The sequence below is a fragment of the Neospora caninum genome, chromosome IX (assembly GCF_000208865.1).
Source record: "Neospora caninum Liverpool complete genome, chromosome IX".
NCBI classification, from domain to species: domain Eukaryota; phylum Apicomplexa; class Conoidasida; order Eucoccidiorida; family Sarcocystidae; genus Neospora; species Neospora caninum.
The window spans coordinates 2,487,297-2,505,934 of record NC_018390.1 but is presented as its reverse complement, the minus strand read 5'-3'; the positions used below and the strand labels follow the sequence as shown (position 1 = coordinate 2,505,934).

At 55.2% G+C, this 18,638-nt stretch overlaps 2 protein-coding genes across 2 annotated transcripts in view; one reads left to right on the top strand and one right to left on the bottom strand.

Annotated features, from left to right (window-relative positions):
* Positions 1-1,073: 1,073 nt before the first annotated feature.
* On the top strand, positions 1,074-4,732 carry NCLIV_041490 (conserved hypothetical protein; the record flags this gene model as incomplete). Its single annotated transcript, XM_003881057.1, has 2 exons — positions 1,074-1,133; positions 1,964-4,732. The coding sequence occupies 2 exons, from the start codon at positions 1,074-1,076 to the stop codon at positions 4,730-4,732; spliced, it is 2,829 nt and encodes a 942-aa protein (XP_003881106.1).
* A 6,595-nt stretch (positions 4,733-11,327) lies between these two features.
* Positions 11,328-18,638, bottom strand: part of NCLIV_041480 (conserved hypothetical protein) — a gene marked incomplete at both ends in the record, with an annotated part of 9,521 nt that continues 2,210 nt past the window's right edge. Inside the window, 13 exons of the mRNA XM_003881056.1 lie at positions 11,328-11,406; positions 11,709-11,843; positions 12,225-12,394; positions 12,602-12,682; positions 13,170-13,364; positions 13,933-14,026; positions 14,547-14,642; positions 15,162-15,342; positions 15,824-15,917; positions 16,494-16,635; positions 16,985-17,040; positions 17,270-17,335; positions 17,565-17,876. Coding sequence (XP_003881105.1) covers positions 11,328-11,406; positions 11,709-11,843; positions 12,225-12,394; positions 12,602-12,682; positions 13,170-13,364; positions 13,933-14,026; positions 14,547-14,642; positions 15,162-15,342; positions 15,824-15,917; positions 16,494-16,635; positions 16,985-17,040; positions 17,270-17,335; positions 17,565-17,876 — 1,701 coding nt within the window. The remainder of the gene's footprint in view (positions 11,407-11,708; positions 11,844-12,224; positions 12,395-12,601; positions 12,683-13,169; positions 13,365-13,932; positions 14,027-14,546; positions 14,643-15,161; positions 15,343-15,823; positions 15,918-16,493; positions 16,636-16,984; positions 17,041-17,269; positions 17,336-17,564; positions 17,877-18,638) is intronic.

Sequence of the window (18,638 nt, the reverse complement as noted above, 5' to 3'; positions counted from 1 at the left end):
CGAACGGTGGTTGCCCGTCGAGCAAAGCAGAGACCAAGGGAAACGCATGTGCCGGACACAGAGGAGACATAGGAGGCTTGACGAGCGTGGAAGACAAAAGGCCACGAGGTGGAGGGCAGAAGAGGGGACGAGAGCACGAACTGCGGGAGTGGCGGGAGACGACGGAGGCAAGAAGATAGAACGTCGGCGTCAGGGCCGAGGAGGAGCACACCGCAACACGGAACTACGAGGAACTACGGAAAGAGAAAACATGAAGGAAGTGAAGGACCGAACAAGAGGGAAACGAAGGGAAAACTGGGTGGATGTGCAACGGGAGGGAGTTGGAAGAAGAGAAGACGCGAGACAGATAAGTCAGCCACAGCCGACGCGCACATGCGCACCGAAGGTGCGAGAGAAATGAGAGAATGGCATGCACACGGTAATGACGGAGAGTTAGATTTGAACAGAACCTGCGGCAAAAGCAGCCTGTAGAGAAAGAAAAACACCAACGTTCTCGGCATCTCCCGTCCGCCCGTGTAAAGAAGTCTTGTGTGGTGTATGTACACCTTGTGGAGGGCATGCGTTTGCGGCATTTTTTATCTGCATGCACAAAAAAAAACTGCTGTGAGTGACATCGCTGGCGATCGTCGATGAGTGCTCAGCGCGAAAGAGAGCCTTTTCCCCTTAACTTCCAGTAAGAAAATGTGATATCCAGTTGGGGCTTTTTTGAGTTTATGCGTGCTTTCCCGCTAGTGTCTCCTACATCCCGCAGCCTTAAACAGGCTGTGCAGTCTGGACGAGACAAAAAAGAACACCTCTCTGGACATCTGTTTCTTGCCTCTCTCTCAACGAAGCATCCTCAATCTGGAGTCTTCAAGTGGCGGGCGTTCTTGCCTTCTTGTCCATGACCGTTCCGCTGGTATACATACACCTGTATCCCTTTTTTTGTCAAGCATACATACCCCACCCTTTTGTCCGATGCCCGCTGTAGAAGCTGGCGATGAGATGTTCTTGCCGTCTAGCTGAAAGCTGATCACGGAGCCTTTACCGAATTCCGTGTCGTGTGTGGCCTTTCCGCAAACGCGAGTCTTCAAATGGTGCGAGAGATATGGTGGCAACAGCGCCGTCACCCAGAAAGGGGCATCGCCATGCAGGTGCGGCTTCAGCTCCAGGAAAGTTGTACGGTATCCCTGTGGAGGGATACCATGAAGAAGAAGTGAAGAAAGGAGACAGACAGGAAACCAACGGAACAAGGCAAGAGAAGACGCTTTCTTCCGTGCATCGGTCGTCTCTGAAATCCTCGACCCCTACATCTCGTTCCCCTTCGAGCGCCTCTTCCCCTTTTTCTCACGGTTCCTTTTCTGTTTCGCCTCCCTCCCAGTCTCCCTCCCTCTCGACAGGACTACATGCAGGCTCTCTGCTCTCCGGCTCTCACAGGCGGCGCCGTTTGCGGCACTTAGCTACTGGTCTGCTGTATCAACGCCTCGCGCAACAAAGCCGGCAGAGGCACCGTTCCTCTGCGCGCGAGGGAGAGGGCTTTGCCCCGGTCCACGGATCTGCTGTCGGCTGTCTTGTTCGCATGCAGACGGAAACGGAAGAAACCAAAGCGGTCAAAGCAAGCTCGACAAGACAGTCTAAACTTCGTCAAACACACACTGCAGAACTGACGCGGGGTACAGCGGCGAGGGAGGATGCAGGAACTGCGGAGGAAGATTCTGGCGCACGAGGAGGGAAAAAGCAGGAACGGGCATCAGTTGCGAGAGCCACAGGTGAGAGACGGCAGCGAACTATCTTTGAGCGACGAGAAGGAGCAGCAGCGGGACACGAAGGCGACACGCCTGGGAGGCAGCGTGAAGCAAAGGAGGGTGAAGAAGAACGCGAAAAAAGAGCCGATTTGCGTGGAGAGACGCAGACAAAAAGGAACGGCACGAACCGACTGGCGATTCTTCAGTGTCACTTGCGTCATGTCGAACATCTCAAGCAGAGACCAAGCGGAGAAGGTTTCGAGAAATGTAAAGAGTCTTCGTCGCCTCGGGCTCTGCCTGCGAGCACCACGGTTTCTCCTGCGCTTCGCTCCAAGTCATCGGGTGCAAAGCGTGAGGACGCCAAGTCCGGCAGTGAGGGAAGTGAACACGGAGGAGAGGGGAGAGACGGTGCGCCCGAAGGAGGATGGAACGAAGAGGGAAATGGAGCCCTCTCGGTCCCTTTGATTCCTCGCCACTGCCGAGCCCCTGAGGCTGCAGCTTACACAGCTCGCCTCGCTGACCTGGAACAGCTGCTCAGCCGGCAGGGCGCCTTGCACTGCCGCCTCGCCCTCCAGTGTCTGTACACCGGTGCGGAGGCTTCCAGTTCCCCTGCGAAGGAGGGCGGGGAAGAGCGCGGTGGATCCCTTTGGTGTCAGCCATCTGCTCAGAGCCAGAAGGGGCTGCCTTCCCGAGAGCAGGCCTTGATGTGCGCATATCGGAGTGGAGCCGAGACGAAGGAGCAGCGTTTCAGCCGGTATCGCGCAGAAATGAGACGGCTCTGGGTTGCGCGGGAACAAGACGTCTTCCGTTTTCTACGGCAGTGCTGCACTGTACAGGGTCTCAATCGGATCCCGTCTGTTTGGTCTCCCGCGCGTTCGTCCCCGCCGTCTCCCGCCGCTCGTCGATTGGCTGCTGCGGTCGAGGTCTGTGCCGACACCCCGAAGTCGAGTGTTGCTTGGTCGCCAGCTGCGCGCGCCGCGGAGGCCGCAGAGAACCCGGCTGACGCGGAACAGACAGACAGACCAGAGCGAGGCGGGGAGACGCGGCGAGAAGCTCGCATGCGGCGAAGCGTCGCGAAAGTGTGCGGGCAGGGATCTCCAGGAACCCCCGTCGAAGTGCCAGGCGAATCGGACTCGCAGGCGACGCGTGCAGGAGACAGCGGTCGTGAGCACGGAGAACACGTCGAGAAGGCGAAAAAGGGAGAGGAAGAAGAGGCAGGAAGGCAGACTGAACTTTCCAGGAAAGCGACTGAGATCGGCCCAGCACAGCCGGCCTCAGCGTCGACTCTAATGACCAGACGAGGAGTCGCATTCTACCAAGACCTTCTCCAAACCAATCTGCATGTCGCCGCCCAGGCCGCCGACGTGAGCGAGACAGCGACGTGCGCAGCTGCGCTGCTGCGCCAAGTGCCCCAGGACATCCGTTCGTGGCGGAGCGAAGGCGAGAAGGGCGCGGATCCCCAGCGGGATAGGGCGGAGGCCCGACCGAGCAAGTTGCGCAGCGACGGCCACGGCCGAGACCGATGCTTTGAACGAGAGCGAGACTCTCCTGGGATGGCTGCGGGCAAAGACACCTCAACTGACGAAAGTGGAGAAGAGGGAAGAGAACAACGCAGCGGCGAAGACACATTTGGGCGGCGCGGGAGTCACCGCAACACGCCACGAAGACGAGAAGCTGGTGTACCTTCCGAACAGGATCCTCCTCGTTCCTCGTCTGGCAACGGTGCGGCGCCGCAACGGAAACACGCAGAACCGAAGCGAGATGAGGAGGTACATGAGGGCGCGGATGAGACTAGACGACGGCTGGCCCTTCTGGAGGCTGCGTGTTGCCGTTTGTTTCTTGTCTGCGTGCGGGCCGCGACAAAACCCATCGTTTCTTCCCATTTGCCGTCCTGTTTCGGAGGGTCGTCCTCGATTGGAACAAACACCGCAATCGTGGAGTGTTTGAGCGTTGTCCGACGGCTCTTCGAACACGTAGGCGTCCCGCGGGAGGAGACCGGAAACCGGTCGAAGGGTGACAAAAACGGAAACGGCCATGAGGAACAGGAAGCAAGGAACGTGTCTGTGGGAGAGCGGGAGCTGTCGTGGTGTAGCTGGCTTATGAAATTCTCTGGGGAGGCGAAAACGAAAGGAGCCGGGGAATCGCGAAATCTTCGAGAAAGGTCACCTCCGTTCTCCTCCGTAGTGAAGGTCGTGAAGGAGGTGTGCAGAGAGCTGCGACTTGGAAACTGGGCTCGTGTCCTCAAGGTGTACGTACACCTCAAAAGCCTCGCAGTGGCGTTGTTGAGCCGAGGGAAAAGTCCGAACCCACGTCTCGGGACGGCCAATGCCAGGGCTTCTTCCGCTTCTTCCCGTAGAGAACCACTAGCAGAAACTGAGGACATGGACGAGAAGGAAACTGTCGACAGCAGCGGAAATAGTCGCTACTGGTGTGCTGTTCCCAACGAGTTCTGCGTAGGAGCCAGCGCTGAATTGCTCCTAACTACACTGTTCCTGCTGGAAGTGTTTGTGAGTGACCTCCGCGTCGCAGCAGGGGAGGTGTTCGTTAACGTGGCATCGCGACAAAGCGGCCTGGCGGAAAAGGGACATAGGCTGAAAGAGATGCTGCGAAGCTTCCCGGTTGGACCTGCAGGAGCCGCCATGGCTGTCGGGAATGCTCGGCAGTTGCCTAGCTCCGCTGAAAAGGACGGGGCGGCATCAATTAAACGCGTGCAAATCAAACGAAGCAGCCTCAGTTCTCCTTTCGTCCCGTCCTTCTCTCCTCTGAACGCGTTTGTTCACTCCCTGCCTACGTCTATACAGCGTTCGCTACAAAGCGATGCTTGGCTCAAAGAAGCAAAGGCGGACGCCGACGCGGCTGCGCGTGTGGTGCTCGAGGAGAGGCACTCTGCACCCTTTCCGAGAGATAAAACACCACGAACAGAAAGGAATGGAAATGCACGTCTTTTACAGTTGAAGGCCCTCGACGATCTGCATATTCAAAGTACCTCAAAAAAGAAAACGGACTAGCGTACATTACATTTCTTTTGTATTTCTGAAGTTTTTCGACAGTGTCGGCTCCCTTTCCAGCAAATTCGTGCAGACCACTTGGGTTTTCGTGTGCTGCATTGGCCGTGGCACACCGCCTGTCATCTAACGTAGGCAACCTCCGGTTTACGACGAACAACCAGAAGACATACCGTGGGACGTCATGTGTACATCCGCCCTTTTGAAGCGGCTACTTGTCCATTCACTCCTGAACGCTTGTTCCGGCTGGTTGAGAGTGTTTTATTTGTTAACTCGTCGCCACGACGTGACGGTTCCGACGCCGTCTTAAACCATCCAGATTCAGGCCTTACAGAAACAAAGTCATTTGTATCGTATGTCGTCAGCAGTGAATGATCGAGGCCGGGGCAGATGATTAGCAGGCTTATGGCCGCCACGCATGTTAAGCTAAACCGGGGACGCGCATGCGAATCGGCACGGCCGATATCTGCCTGCAGCTGGGGAGTTCTAGGGGGTACAAGGAATCTCTCAGTGTTTGTCGGTGGCAGACACGACGGAAGGAACAGAGGCTGAAAGCGCGGATATTGCACGTGTATCCGGTGTACTAACCGTACGAGTTGTCCGTTTTTCCTATCAAGTATCCGGCGGGGCTCCCCGAAGGCCTGGCGATCTCAAGGCCACACTGCCGCAGTTCACATCGACGACACTACTGTAAAAGTCCCTGTCGCCATGGCGTATCTCTGAGGAATCCGGCTGTCACTGCGCAGGACGCTCTCCATCATGTACCCTATTTCCACTTTCCAGCCCAAGAAACTGTCCTCTTTGCGTTTACCGCCACGCTGCAGAAATGAGCAACACCAAGGGTGGGTCATGGGGTATAGTAGCCCCCAGGAGCGTAGCGTGAACCCGACCTTTCGTTCCACTGTGACTGATACCAGAAATCTCCTGTCCCACAAATCAGAGCTCTCCTCCATTTAGATCCACGGGCCATCCAGACCCTTCGTTGTATTGTCACGCGGACGGAACTGGGCGCTTTTCAGGAAGAGGCGTGCGAACTGTCACGCAGGTTTTGTTGTGAGGAGGGAAAGCACCGCTGAAATTTGCTGTCGCACTACAGTCTGGTTGAACGTTGTTTTTGTGACGCAAGAAAAGACGGCAGTGGACGGTCATGCCTCAGGCAGTCACCTGTCAGTGACAACTGCTCGACAAACGGGAGCACTGATTCAAATCGTTGATTTTGCGCACCCACGAACTTCTGGACTGCTTTTCACATCCATAGGCACATATTTCAATCTTCCTTGGTTTTGGTGCAGTCTCCCCAATTCGGTGGATTCTTTTTTCATGTCAAGTTGTGTTCGGTGGCTAACAGATGCTTCTAGCGAAGAGCCGCATAGCTAACCATTGTACCAAATAGATTGGGGGTTCGCAAGCTAATTTCTCACGGATTAATGCGATCTCCTATTTCCTGGTGGAATTAGTGAAACCCTGTGGTGTGATACCAAGTATGCAGTTGCGAATCTGTCTACATGGAAGGCGAGGCATCACTAGATTTATGTAAACGAGGATATTACGAAACTAAATCGGATGGCATAGAATAACAACCAGTTGTTATAAGACGACCTGTAAAAGCCGATATAACGTGTAAGATACTCAGAGTTGATTTCATGGTGAAACAGATTTTACCTGTTCAAGCATTTTTTGCTCCTATTAAAAGCAATATTTTAAATCTTTTAATGCGTTCTTTTTGTTTTAGATATTTTTTTCATTTCTATTATTTTTTGTAAAATTAGTAGCCAGCACGTAGTCAACGCACCACATATGGTATGGGAGCCCGGATGCACAAAAAGCTGATGAATATGTCTCATAACTCATCATTCTGATGTGTTAGGATACTGAAATCCAATGCTGGTAGCTACCTTCAGCAGTCCAGTCCGGCTGGAGCCTACCGACGTTTGAGACTCTACCCTACAATTGTCCTAGAACTGTACGGAAAAAGACAGACCTCCAGGCAACGAACTTGGCATTTTGTTCCACTCCCCGTATTCTACACAGTCGACGAACGGCTCAAGCAGCATTCCTCGGTTTGCAGCAAGGTCGCCGTTGTGCGCGGAACAGCAGCAACTCGCACGTGGATCCGGCGCCATTCTTTTGAATACCGGGGACGCGACCTGTAACTTGACATCCGGTTGCGTATTCCGCAAAAGTGTTTCACGCGAAAGATAGAAGGCGGCAGTCGAAAACCCCTGTCTCCGTCTGAACGCTTGGTTTTCGTGGACGCTTTCTCTAGTATTTACGTCCGCGCCGGACTCATCGAAACAAGCGCCGTGTCACTGAGTTCTCGCCCTGCGCGCATTGACCGTCTGCGATACCCGCAACTCGCCAAAGCAAATGGTGTGCGTACAGTGTGACCTCCGGAACAGTAAACCTCACATTAGCTGGCGGCCGCAGTAGCTAAGGAATGAAAATCACATATTGTCGGCTACATTCGTTCACTGCCTTCGTTTGCGAAGCCTGTTTGCCGATTGTTAGCGTCATGGCCTGGCCTCAAGTGTTCACAGCCCCGCTCCCCGCAAAACGTTCGCTCGTGGCGCGTGCCCGCGGGCGTTGAGAGACCCGACGTCCTCACCTAAGCGGACGGGGACTTGGCGAGCTGTGTGCGGCTCTATTGAAGAGCGTGACGCAACGCAAGAATTTGTGTGATTTTGAGTTTACGAGAGAGACGAGCCTTTTCCCCCCTTGCACTCGTGTCTTGTACTCGCCACTATTCAAAGGCGCAGGCTGTCGATGACGTTTTCTGAGGGTTTCGTTTTGGAACGCCGTCTTCATGTAGACAAGCGTGGTCTGGCGAGGCGCAGTTGCCGCTCGGGACACGCAAAGGTCACGCTCGCTGAATGAAAAACATTCCGTTTGAAACCATCCCAGATTCCAAGGAGACGAAGGGGCCCTTTGAGCGGCGTCACAGCAGGCGCGATTGCCAAAGAATGCAGTCGTGACGTCCGTAGACAGTGTCCTTTGAGTCGCTGTCTTTCCGCGTAGCTTGATATACAGAGAGTCCCCCACAACGCCCGAAATGAAGCCTGCCAATTTTTTCTGCGTCTGTTTTTTAATGGCAGCATGTGCTTCCCGCATGCGCACAGAATGCGTTTCCGTAGAAAACCCCCTTGAGGAACGGTCTCCCGAACTGGCTACACGCCGCCTCAAAAACCGGCGGACCGATTCATCGCCTCTTTCGAGCTCTCTTCTCGAAACGAGGGCATCGCCGCTGACGTCACCGTCCGTCTCGTTTCTCTCGTTATCAGCGGGAATGCGTACGCCGCATCGCAGCGGCAGTTTTTCGAAAACGATCCGGTTCCGTCAGTCGCCACGAATGCCGCCGTTTGTGCAATCATATCCTTGGAAATCAGTTCTCATGGTGTTTGCGAAAGAACTCAAGCAACGGCACAAGCCTCCATCTGTGCCGGAAAGTCTATTGGCCTTCATTAAGCAAGTGACACACCTTAAGGCGAAAGATAAGGGAAAGAGTGTAAAGTTCCTGGACATTCGCACAGAAGGGGAAGTCCATGTGAGGGGTCGAGGGCTCTTCAGAGCCACTTCTACAAGTGTAACATTCGCTGTTCAGAACCTGAAGCGAACATGCTCTTTCGAATTGCGGGTTTACTGCTCCGACAAGGGAGAAGAGGGCGCTGACGAAACGAGACGGCAAGTCACTCTGTTCGAAGAAGGTATGAGACACCTTGAGCGAGCTTGCGACATCGAAACTTGTTGTTCAACGCTACAACTGCAAGTGCCTCTACAAGTCTTCTTACTCAAAGACGACGAGGGTCCAATCGTGAAACACGGCCCGCTCAGTGTGATTACCAGTGTATATCTCCTTCCGAAGGGGGAAGGTAGTGTAGAGGAACTTCTCTAATTTTTAGGGCCAGATCCCCAGTCGACTAGAGCAAGATTGAGTATCACTGTGCAAGCATTGGAGATTGTTAATTCCCTTCATTTACGAGGGAAGGGTCAGCCAGAGATCACCGCAAAAATGTTTCTGGTTCACGAATCCGGCACTCTCCTCTTGTCATTTCACACCATCCTTCAAGAAGGCAACGACTTTCCGAAACAACCATTCTGTGACCCCTCTTCGATGGCGCCCGAGGTGTTACGTCTGTGGTCGCAACAATACAAGCTTCTAGAGTATGATCCGGGTTTCGACTCCTGGTCCCTTGGTGTCATGCTGTTCAAAGTGTGGTGTAACAGCTTGCCATTCGGGCTGCGCGAGTCGAAACCCGGGGATGACCTGGTCGTCGCTGCGCGCATATCTCTTGAGCTAATCCTTCGGTCCGAACTTAATTTCGACAATTGTATCGACCTTCCCGTGCCCGTCCAGGAGTTTATACAAGCATTGTTGCAAAAACGGATTTTCGACAGGCTGAAAGCCGGGCACTACGGAACCGCCGCTGCCGCCCTGTATTCAATGATACATGACGACGAGGACGCTTGATTCCCATAAACAGCAGGACGGGAACAAATCCTGTCTGTGCTGCTCAGATCCAAACTCCTCGTGAACCTGGATGCGTGCAATACACTTGCCGCCACAAAACAGCAAATTTAAAGTTTCTGCGTCTTGTATCTCTGGTCCAGATCCCTAGGAGGAACCGAAACGGCTGGTCCTGAGCCTCCTAGAGCTTTTCTTTTAACCAAGACACAATTATGGCGAGTTTCGACTCTCTTGTGTGAGTCTGCGCCTGCTCATCAAAAAGTGAGTCTGTCATCAGGAGCTTCTTCTCACTCACGCCACCCTGGAGACGGCTGGCAGGCTGTGCGGACAACGGGCAATGAGCAATTACGGTCGAGACCGAAAAAGGAGGGGAAAATGGTAAAGATCGTCCGGCACTTTGCACACTTGAGTTGCCACGAGGACGGCCTGACAAATGCGTCTTTTTACCATGGTCCAAGACCCTCGAGCGATTTTTAACTTCCGTAGCTAGTGCCAGTTCTGCCAGCATACCAAAAACGTCAGGGAGTCTCCATTTTTTGCCGGGGGATCGTAGGCCGTTCGAACTTACCAATATCGATCCTTTGTGATCGCCCCTTACTATTTCGGGCGGTTTAGACCCTCCGACGGCATCGAAGGACAGAAGTTGTGGACGTGGTCAGTTCGTGTCAATTTTTCTCCCAAAAAGACCGGGACGCAGGTGGGGAAGCTCCGCATCTGTGTAAATTGCTTCCTCATGATGTGCTCTTTGATCGCCGGCACACATGAAAAACACAGTCGCGACGGTCACGTCCTATACAGGTGCACGGGACGGGCAAACTCCTGTTTGTCCCTTCCTCTATGGTAACGCTATCGCAGATGCATCGCCTGACGACAAGAAGCTGATTCAGTGTGTTCTAGATCAGTCATTCGTCCAGTTGCCTGTGTGAATAGCTGGGTAAAGCGACAAACGGTCCGCAGTGAACGTCCGTGTGTAGCGTGCAGGAACTGAGACCTCCGGTAGGAGAAAGGCTGTTCAGGACTGCGCACCCTTTCCGTTAGACTTTTTTTGTCATCACAAAATCAATCAAAAACCGAAAACGATGAAACACATTTGATTAACGCAACATAGAGGAGTAAGCTGCAGTACGTGCAAAATTTACACAAGATACGTTTTTCAGTGTGAATTTGCTATAGATCATGGGAGCGACGACAATCTAATATGTAACTCCGTTTCTAGCTGTTGCTTTTCAGACCTGGCCTACCTCGAAGTACGGTAAAAGATTCTTTCCTCATGCGTCTCTAACTCCGATATGTCGCACTGTGTCGATGTGACGGTCGAGAACACTAGCCTCACCCATCGATCGGTTTTATTAGCTTTGTGCTACGGTAGGCCAAGCATGAAACAGTCACATGCAGGCTCCTGCCACGTCTCCACTTTAACCCTACTGCGCGCTGGAGAGCTGTTGTGTGCTCTCCATCACCTTGGCAGATACAGTCAGGGAACACAAATAAGCTATTCCACATGCTTCTCATTGCTCACGTGTGTATCGTTTGCGTCTCTCGGCCTTTCAATGAGGGCAATATCGTGAACAAGCATGCGTCAGTGGCTCTCGTCTCTATTTACCGGGGATGAATCCGGCGGACCCGCGGAGTGAATAAGGAATCCCTCGATGAATAGAGCAAGCTGGTCACTGCTTGGTTAACGGGGGCCCGTTAACGGATGCCTCTCATTAGAGAAAAAGCGTGGGATACCAGAATAGTGAACGGTACAGTTGGGGGAATTGCCAGCGCAACTTGTGCCGAAACATCTTCAATCAGACCTCGTGAAAGAAGGAACAAAGGAACCGAGGGCAGAAAAGAAGCTCGAGCCTGCCACTCCCCACCCTCTACCCAAAAGCGGGGAGTGCGTCCGGGGTGCGGAGGGGAAATAAAAGCGGCGAAGGGATGGCAGTAGCGATAATCTCACACAGTCCCGAGCACTGCGAAAGAGCGCAAACGGTTTCTTGAACTCCCCCCTAGCACGAAGGGTCCGTCCAGCCGGCACTCCTCCATCAGGGTGATAACCTTGTCCCGTATCGCGGCGCTGCTTAGCCAATCGTTCCACGCAACGCTGACGCAAACGATTTCTGTTTTAGCGGCGCCGACGTCAAGGCCACTTCAGGCCTCCTCATGCGCGCCGGGTTCTGGAGGGAGAGACTCGGGAATGGACGAGTTGCTCTGTTGATGTAGCCGCACTCTGCGCAGGAAGACGCAAAGAGTCACACCGGAGCGCACGGCCCATGGGCACACCAAAGAGGGGACACGACTCGGCGAGCATCCACATGCTGTGCGCCTTCACATTCTGGAATCGCACGTGAGGGGTGCGCGAGTCGCTGATCTCGCATCTCGCTAGACCACTGCAGGAGGTTCCACAAGGACGGTAGAAGCAGGAGCGACACCGCCGGTTGAACAGCCACGCCAAAGCGAACCCGAAAGTTCGGGATCCGGCACTTGCTTTCCGTGTCTCGCAGTTCTCTCGGGAACCGCCGATGCGTGTACCTGAGCTGGATGGCCTCGTTCTCGTTTTTCAATTGATCGCAGTACGCCTGCAACCGGTGAAACCGCAAACCTAGGTCGTAGAGGACAGAGGAGAGAAGCCTCATCTCCTTCTTGCTACTATCAGCATTCTCCTCTCTGCAGCGCAGCAGCAGGAACAGACAAGACAAGCAACAGGCCTGGCGCCTCGTTTCTGCACCCGGCACAGAGGCAGCCTAAATCGTCTGCCGAGCAGAGAGAGGAGCGCGCTATCGTGTTGTGTGGCCGTGCGTATGTGTGTGTGTATGGAATTACGTTTTTTCAGCCTCAAACGGCACCTTCATAATTTGACGCTATCCAAACACTCCCATTGTTTCACGGACCATCAGGTTTTCACGACTTTCGGCAAAACCCCACTCCGTCCGTCTGTGCGCCACGCGACTCTCGAGTACGAGTAGCCCAAGCGCCCTCCCGCCGGTGAATCGGAAACACCCCGAGTGCTCCTGCTGTTGCTTCTACTTGATCAGGCAAATAACCTACACAGCCTTTCTGTAGAAGTTGCTCTCGCGTTCGCGAAGTTGGAGCTGGCTCTTCAAAGTCGACTGGACATTCTCCATCTCCTTCTCCACCTTGGCGCGGACGATGTCTTCTCGCATAGAAGCCTGCTTTTTCTCAAACTCAAGCTGAGTCTCCAGAATCGCGACCTTTGCCTGCTCGAAAGTGAGGATGAAGCAGGAACATACCCAGATCAGCAGCCGTTTCCAGCGTCTGACATGTTGGGCCCTTTCCCTATTCCGCACGCTCGGCAGGACGCTGCGCAGTCGAGGGTCAGCCTGGCGTATCCGCTAAGCTTCGTCGAAACCACACTTCCACGGAACAAAACACTGGTGCGACGATACTCTTTAACCTCCACTTACCGCTGCTGTCTCGTCGACGCCGGAGTCTTTCTCGCGCCTGCTCAGAGCTTCCATCATTTGCTTCGCCATGTCATCTTTGCTCTGCACGAGCAGACGGCGCAAAGGGAAACCGCCTCTTCCAGAAGCGTAACCGTGGACCCAGACACTCTCCGTGCAACCCGCTTCCCCACGGTTGCAAATGGACACAGGGAATTCGGACTGGATGCGGTGAACACACCATGACTCAGGGCCGTACAACGTGTGTAGCACAAACCGAAGCACAAGACAGAGGAGTGCACCACCTCCCGCACCCGCAAGTATCCGAGCTTCACACCCAAGAAGACGCGACCGAGCTTCCCACGCATCGCCTGCCCCGTATGTGCCGGAGTGTGCAGGTGTTTTAACCATTCAGGTGTCTGTGCTTCGACTCGTGGAAACGGTACATCGCTGCTCATGGAGCGTCGCGCCTGTCCTGCCGGTGATCAACCCACAAACGGAGTCGGGCTAACCCCCGCTCCTGCCGCTTGTTCCACCTCTCAGGCTCCTGCCGAACTCCCGGGATGTCCACACATCCACTGTAGCCACTCACCTCTCTGAGTTGCTTGATTTCCTCCTCTTGCTTTGCAACCTTCTCCACCAGGTCTTGCATCTTCTGGGCGTCTGCCTCGCTGGAACATCCGGCCGTCAGTTGCTTCTGCAAAAAGGCGATCTGAGCCACGTGTGCCGCCGCGTTTTTCTCCAGGCGCTGCTTCACGCGTTTCAGATCATCGACTTCGTTGGTGAGCTGACAAGAGCCAAACAGCGAACGCGACACACGCGCGGTGTCACCCAGCACATCCCCGGCCATCCGACGGCTGTTTGCCGAAAGTGCGGCATAACACAGGTATCCCGCTGGCGGCGGAGCCCCAACAGATCTCGGGATGCTTGCGAGGCCGTCGGAACACCCACCACGGAAAGACACACGGGAACGAGGCACCGGGGCCCCAGCGGTCACGTCCTTCCGCGAACCGAGGAATTCAGCGTTACACATCAGACTGACGCGCCACCAACGTCCAAGTCAGAACTCCTCTATGTTCGCTAAGCGTCGACGGAGAACGCGCAGAGCCCTTCACTCCAGTCACGATTCATCGGACATGGACCGATCCCTCTTTACTCCGTTAACCCCCCCAAACTCGGCGCTGGAATCACCCGCGGCGCAGGCCACGATCGACGACTTGGCCCTTGGGGCAGCAGTCCCGCACGGCAGGTTCAAAACGGAAAGAGGACACGCCTGCGCAAAGAATGTACACCGAAGAGAAAACCAGTTGTGTGGAAGTTCAAGTCGCGTTTCGACCGTCTTCGCGACTTCCCACCTCGGCAATTCGAGCTGTCGTGTCCAAACCCGCCGCCTTGTTCTCCTTCGCCAAGGCCGCCAACTCCTCGGCCACGTCGCGTCCCTGGTTTTTGCTGGAAACAGCACAGACGAAAACGGCACCCCGCAGAGAGCTGTGGGGGGATGCCTCGTCACATAAACTATCTGTGTTCCTGGACTACTCTCCATGCAGTGCGAATGCGCGCGGGGGACACAGCAGACGTTTTATTGTTCCGACCGGCTCTTCCGTCCGCGCCTTCTTGCTTGTTGAATCCACCGGGAACAGCGAGATCTACCGGGACGATTGGGGCAAGACATGATACAAACCTTCGCATTTCGCAGCCCCAGAACAGAGTCGAGGACCAGCAAAAGAGATATAGATTGAACGCGCTACGGGCACACGCGCAAACTAGCGGATAACTCCTTCTCTCCCATATCGATTTGGTCTCCTTCATTCCCTGCGTAAAAATCTCGGGATTTCCGGAGACGGCGCGAAGGCACACCGACCACAGCCTTTCATGCGACGGACCAAAACCCGCGCACGTCGTTGCGTGGAAACACCCAATAACCCTCCGGGGAATCAGGCGACACAGAACTTGTGGGGTTCCGTCTCACTCGAGTTCCTTGATTTTATCGCTGAGCGACGAAATTTCAAAGTCCTTCGCCTCAAGTTTCGCCTGCAACTGAGCGATCTCCAGCTCCTTCACCTCCCTGGGGAAAGACGCAGAATCACACAGAATCACATATCCCATGACCACCAATGCAAGGATCCTCTTTTGGGACGACCGCGCGACAAGTGACTCTTTCTCTCGCTTGTGCACCCAAATACAAAACGGTCAGCCCCTCACGTTTACGCGCGCCTGTCTACGGGCACTCCCACCGAAACAGACCTCCCAGAAAAACACATTTTCAGTATAACCGCTTCGCGCATGGAAGACGCGAAACTGCAATTTGTATTTGCGGAGACAACGTTCGCGTCTCGTGCGCTTGCTCTCGCGCATTTGAAGTGAAATCCCGTGATGCCGACAGCAAGGGGCGGGTGTCAGTTGCTACATGAAAACACGACCGCACACACTGCATGGCTCTCTGAAGGGAACCTGTAAGTCGAGGGACCACCGATTGAGGATGCATGCGCTGATTCTTGACACATTTCCGGTGCAACGGAAAGCACGAGTGATCATGGCGTGGCGCGCAACGGCCAACGGTCCACGCACTGGCCCAGCAACGTACAACTTCTTTTCAGCTGTCGATAGTTGCTTCTCGACTTCTTCCTTGAGGTTAGCGATCGCTTCCTTCTCCGCCGTCATCGTACTTAGTCGCTCCTCGACATCTGCTCGCACAGACCGCAGAAAAAAGATCACAGACTGTCCCCTCTTTCCGTAGGAACTCGACTCGGCGGCAGGCTCCCCCGCTAGAAAGACAAAGAGTGTGCACGAGACACACAGCGTTGGACACTACGGCAAAGGGAGAGTCTCTTGGGTGTTGTTTCCAACGTCGAAGCGGTTGTCTATTTGGTGGCTTTGCGTGCGTCCTCCCAAGGGCCCGCGAAAACCCGAGTAGAAACCCCCAAGGAAACCGTCGAAGCAGAAGTGAGACTGCCGCCTCCGGGTGGAAAAGGCGCAGTTCAGGGGTGACGACCTCTCTGCATATCGCTTTGGGACATTGGCGGCGCGTGGTAGAAACGACATGTTTCTGCCTTTTTCCTTGCTTTTCACTCGCGACCGCCCTCTTCCCCTCCCACGTCTTGACCTGCAGATGCGGTCCCGCGGGCGGGGGTACAAGGAAAGGATCCCTTTTCAGCTAGTGATGGGAAGAACGGACCCTGTCTGCTCTTTCGCGAGAGAAGGCTCTCAGCACCTCCAGGCTGCCTCTGTCGCTCCGGCAGAACTCACCTGCAACGCGCTCTTTGTAAGTGTCGATCTGTTTCCTCAGTCCGAGGGCCCCCACGCTGTCAGCCTCTCCCTCAACAATTCGGTCCATGTAGGCCTGCAGAGAAAAGACACAGATTTGCCGCGCGTGGCTGAACCGGCCGTCGCGAAACCCATCCGGAAGTCAACGGTCACATGTCCACGCACACTCCAGCCGAGAGGGCGAACAGGAGCCGCCAGGCGAGACCCCAGGGAAGGAGGAAGTCGACGGTGCAAGCCAGAGACGAGGCTCGACGCCTGAAGTCATGAACTGAACACCCCAGTCTCCAGGGAAGATGAAGTTCGCCGCTCGTTCATGGCAACGAAACGCGGGTGGCCTCGCTCCTGTCTTGGAAGGCACCGGGCGGCGAGAACGGATGGTGGAATGGCAGTGAAGTGAACGGAGAGAAGAAACCCGGAGCTGGGACGCCGACTTTCAATCCAGATGCATCCGATTGTGAAGCTCGGTGTGGTAAAGAGAACCAGGGATTTGCGTTGAACGCCCGACGCTGTAGAGGTACTGGTAAGTGAGACACAGCCGTCGGTCATGGAGAAGCGGCCGTTTGTGGCTGCCTGTTCACAGCGTCACCCCTCCTGTTTCCCCTCTCCCAACGCTTGCCTCCGCCCTGTCCAGAAACTCTCTCGCGCATTTTACCTTGTTTTGGAGCTCGAGTTGAGTCATTTTCTCCTTCAGTGCTGCCACTTCCGTCAGCTTTGTCTTGTAGTTTTGGACTTGAACCTCAAGCGTGGACACGCGGCGAGCCTCCTGTTTCAAAAGATCCATCTCCTCCTTGAGCCTGAAGCAAGTCGGCGGAGACGCGAGAACCGCAGCAACTTCGCGCAGAAGTCAAGCACTCGAAAACTAAGCAGCGAGGTCATTTCACATGGAAACGCGCAGGCGCAGAAAGAAGGCCCAAGTCACCGGTGGTGTCACCGCCTCGAGAGACCAACCGCCCCCCCGACGGGGTGGTGTGGTGCGACGCGTGAAACCGCATTCACGTTTTGTTGCGGGCGGCTTGCTTGGTGGCGCAACGCTCAACGGCGAACCTCCTGGACTGCAGTCGGAACAAGCACGAACCGCCACGAGAAAAGCTGGATTGACGGGCACAGCCAAGGCCAACTCACACCACTTTGGAGGGCCCTTACTCTGCAATGACGGCGCGATTCTTCTCCTCCACTTTTTTCCGCTCCTTTTTCTCATTCTGCGGGAAAACCACAAACGATCAGAGTTGAAAGAAAAACTCCACGATGAGGCATAGACGCGACAGGTGTAAACGCCACCATCCGGCGACCTGCTTTCTTGTGCACTCCAAAGACGACGTGTGTCCCACGAAACGTTTTTGAGTAAGTTGCTCAGGGTGGCTGCAAACGCCAGACCCAGCGAGAGTTTTGCAGGCAACAGATGCGTTTCCTGTTCGCGTGTGCCCCTACCTCCAGTTCTTCCTTCAGCTTCGCTCTCTGTTTGTCGGAATCTTCGATCTGCTCCGTGAAGTCTTTCTGTACAGGGATGCACACAACCGAAGAGGATCCTGTTGACATGGCATCCAGAAGGCGTATACCGCTCAAATCTCGCGGCGTGCACGCTGCATCTTCCGACAGGAAAGCATCTGTAGTGTCTCCTCAGCTCCTACTCGTCAACTTGTGACACAACTACCGCCGCTACTTCTTTTCACGGGCATCGCCCTCCAACTCGCCTCTCTCTGCTCCACTCGTCCCTCTTGCTCACCACCAGGACGTCCTTCTTAGCAGCGAGCTGTTGCTCGAGCACCGTGCGCTTCGTTTTCTCCTCGTCTCTTTCCTTCTCAACAACCTGCAGCTTGTCTGAAAGGGTTTCTCTCTGGCTTTCGCTCTCCGTTAGCGCGATCTTGGTCTTCCGAAGCTCGGCCTTTATCTGCGAGAGCTCCTCCTGAACCTTCTGGAGCAACGGCGCCAAATGTCCCCCTCCCCCTGCGCTGGGCGTCCGCCCGAGTCCGAGATCCTCTGGAAGCGACGGCTCTCGCCTGGGTGCTGTCGCGCCGGAGGCGTTCCGGCTGAGCATCCGTGGGGTCGAGTTTGACGGATCATTCTGGGGGAAAAGGGCCAAGGGAAGCAAAGCACGCCAACCATCCGCACCAGAAGCGCAGCGACAACGCAGAGCGATCAGCGAGACTGCAGCGCAAAAGTGCCCTCGGCTCGCCAGCCCGGGCCTCAACAGGCGACTCAGCGTAGTCCTCGCAACGCCCAGGGACCGGGAGAACTGCCTTGGCCTTCTCGCAGCCGGTCCCGTGTCTTCCGGAGATGACACCGGCTGCCTGCAGAGGACGACGCCACCTCAGCCCCCCCCTCTGGTCGCCACCGCGGCGGTTGAAAAAAACTTAAATGTCTTGAGCGCCGGCGGAGGACGCATGCGAACGCCCACTCCTCTGTTGTCCCTTTCTCCGTCTCTTCGCCTGGGTTCGCTTCTGCTTACGCGGGAGACACAGGGTCCACGACCGCGCCTTTATCGCTCTTCCCCTCGCCCGTTTCATCTGTCCGTCCTTCGCCAGTCCACACACGCCTAACCCGAGCTCTGTGTCTCGCCGCTGATCCTCCGCCACCGTGTCTCCACTTGGGCGCGGAACAAAGAACACGGTCGAAGCTGCTGGCTGTGCCACTGCCTCCTTGCGAGCTTTGAGCCGCGAAACCAAGTCCGTGCCCCCCAAGGCATGCGCCCCTGTAATGCCTGGGCGTGTCAGCCTCGCGGTCCGGAACCTCTCCAATTCTTTGAAACAGTTCCGTTTGCCTGGCACACTGCGCGCTCGCTGGGCCAGCGCCTCCACGT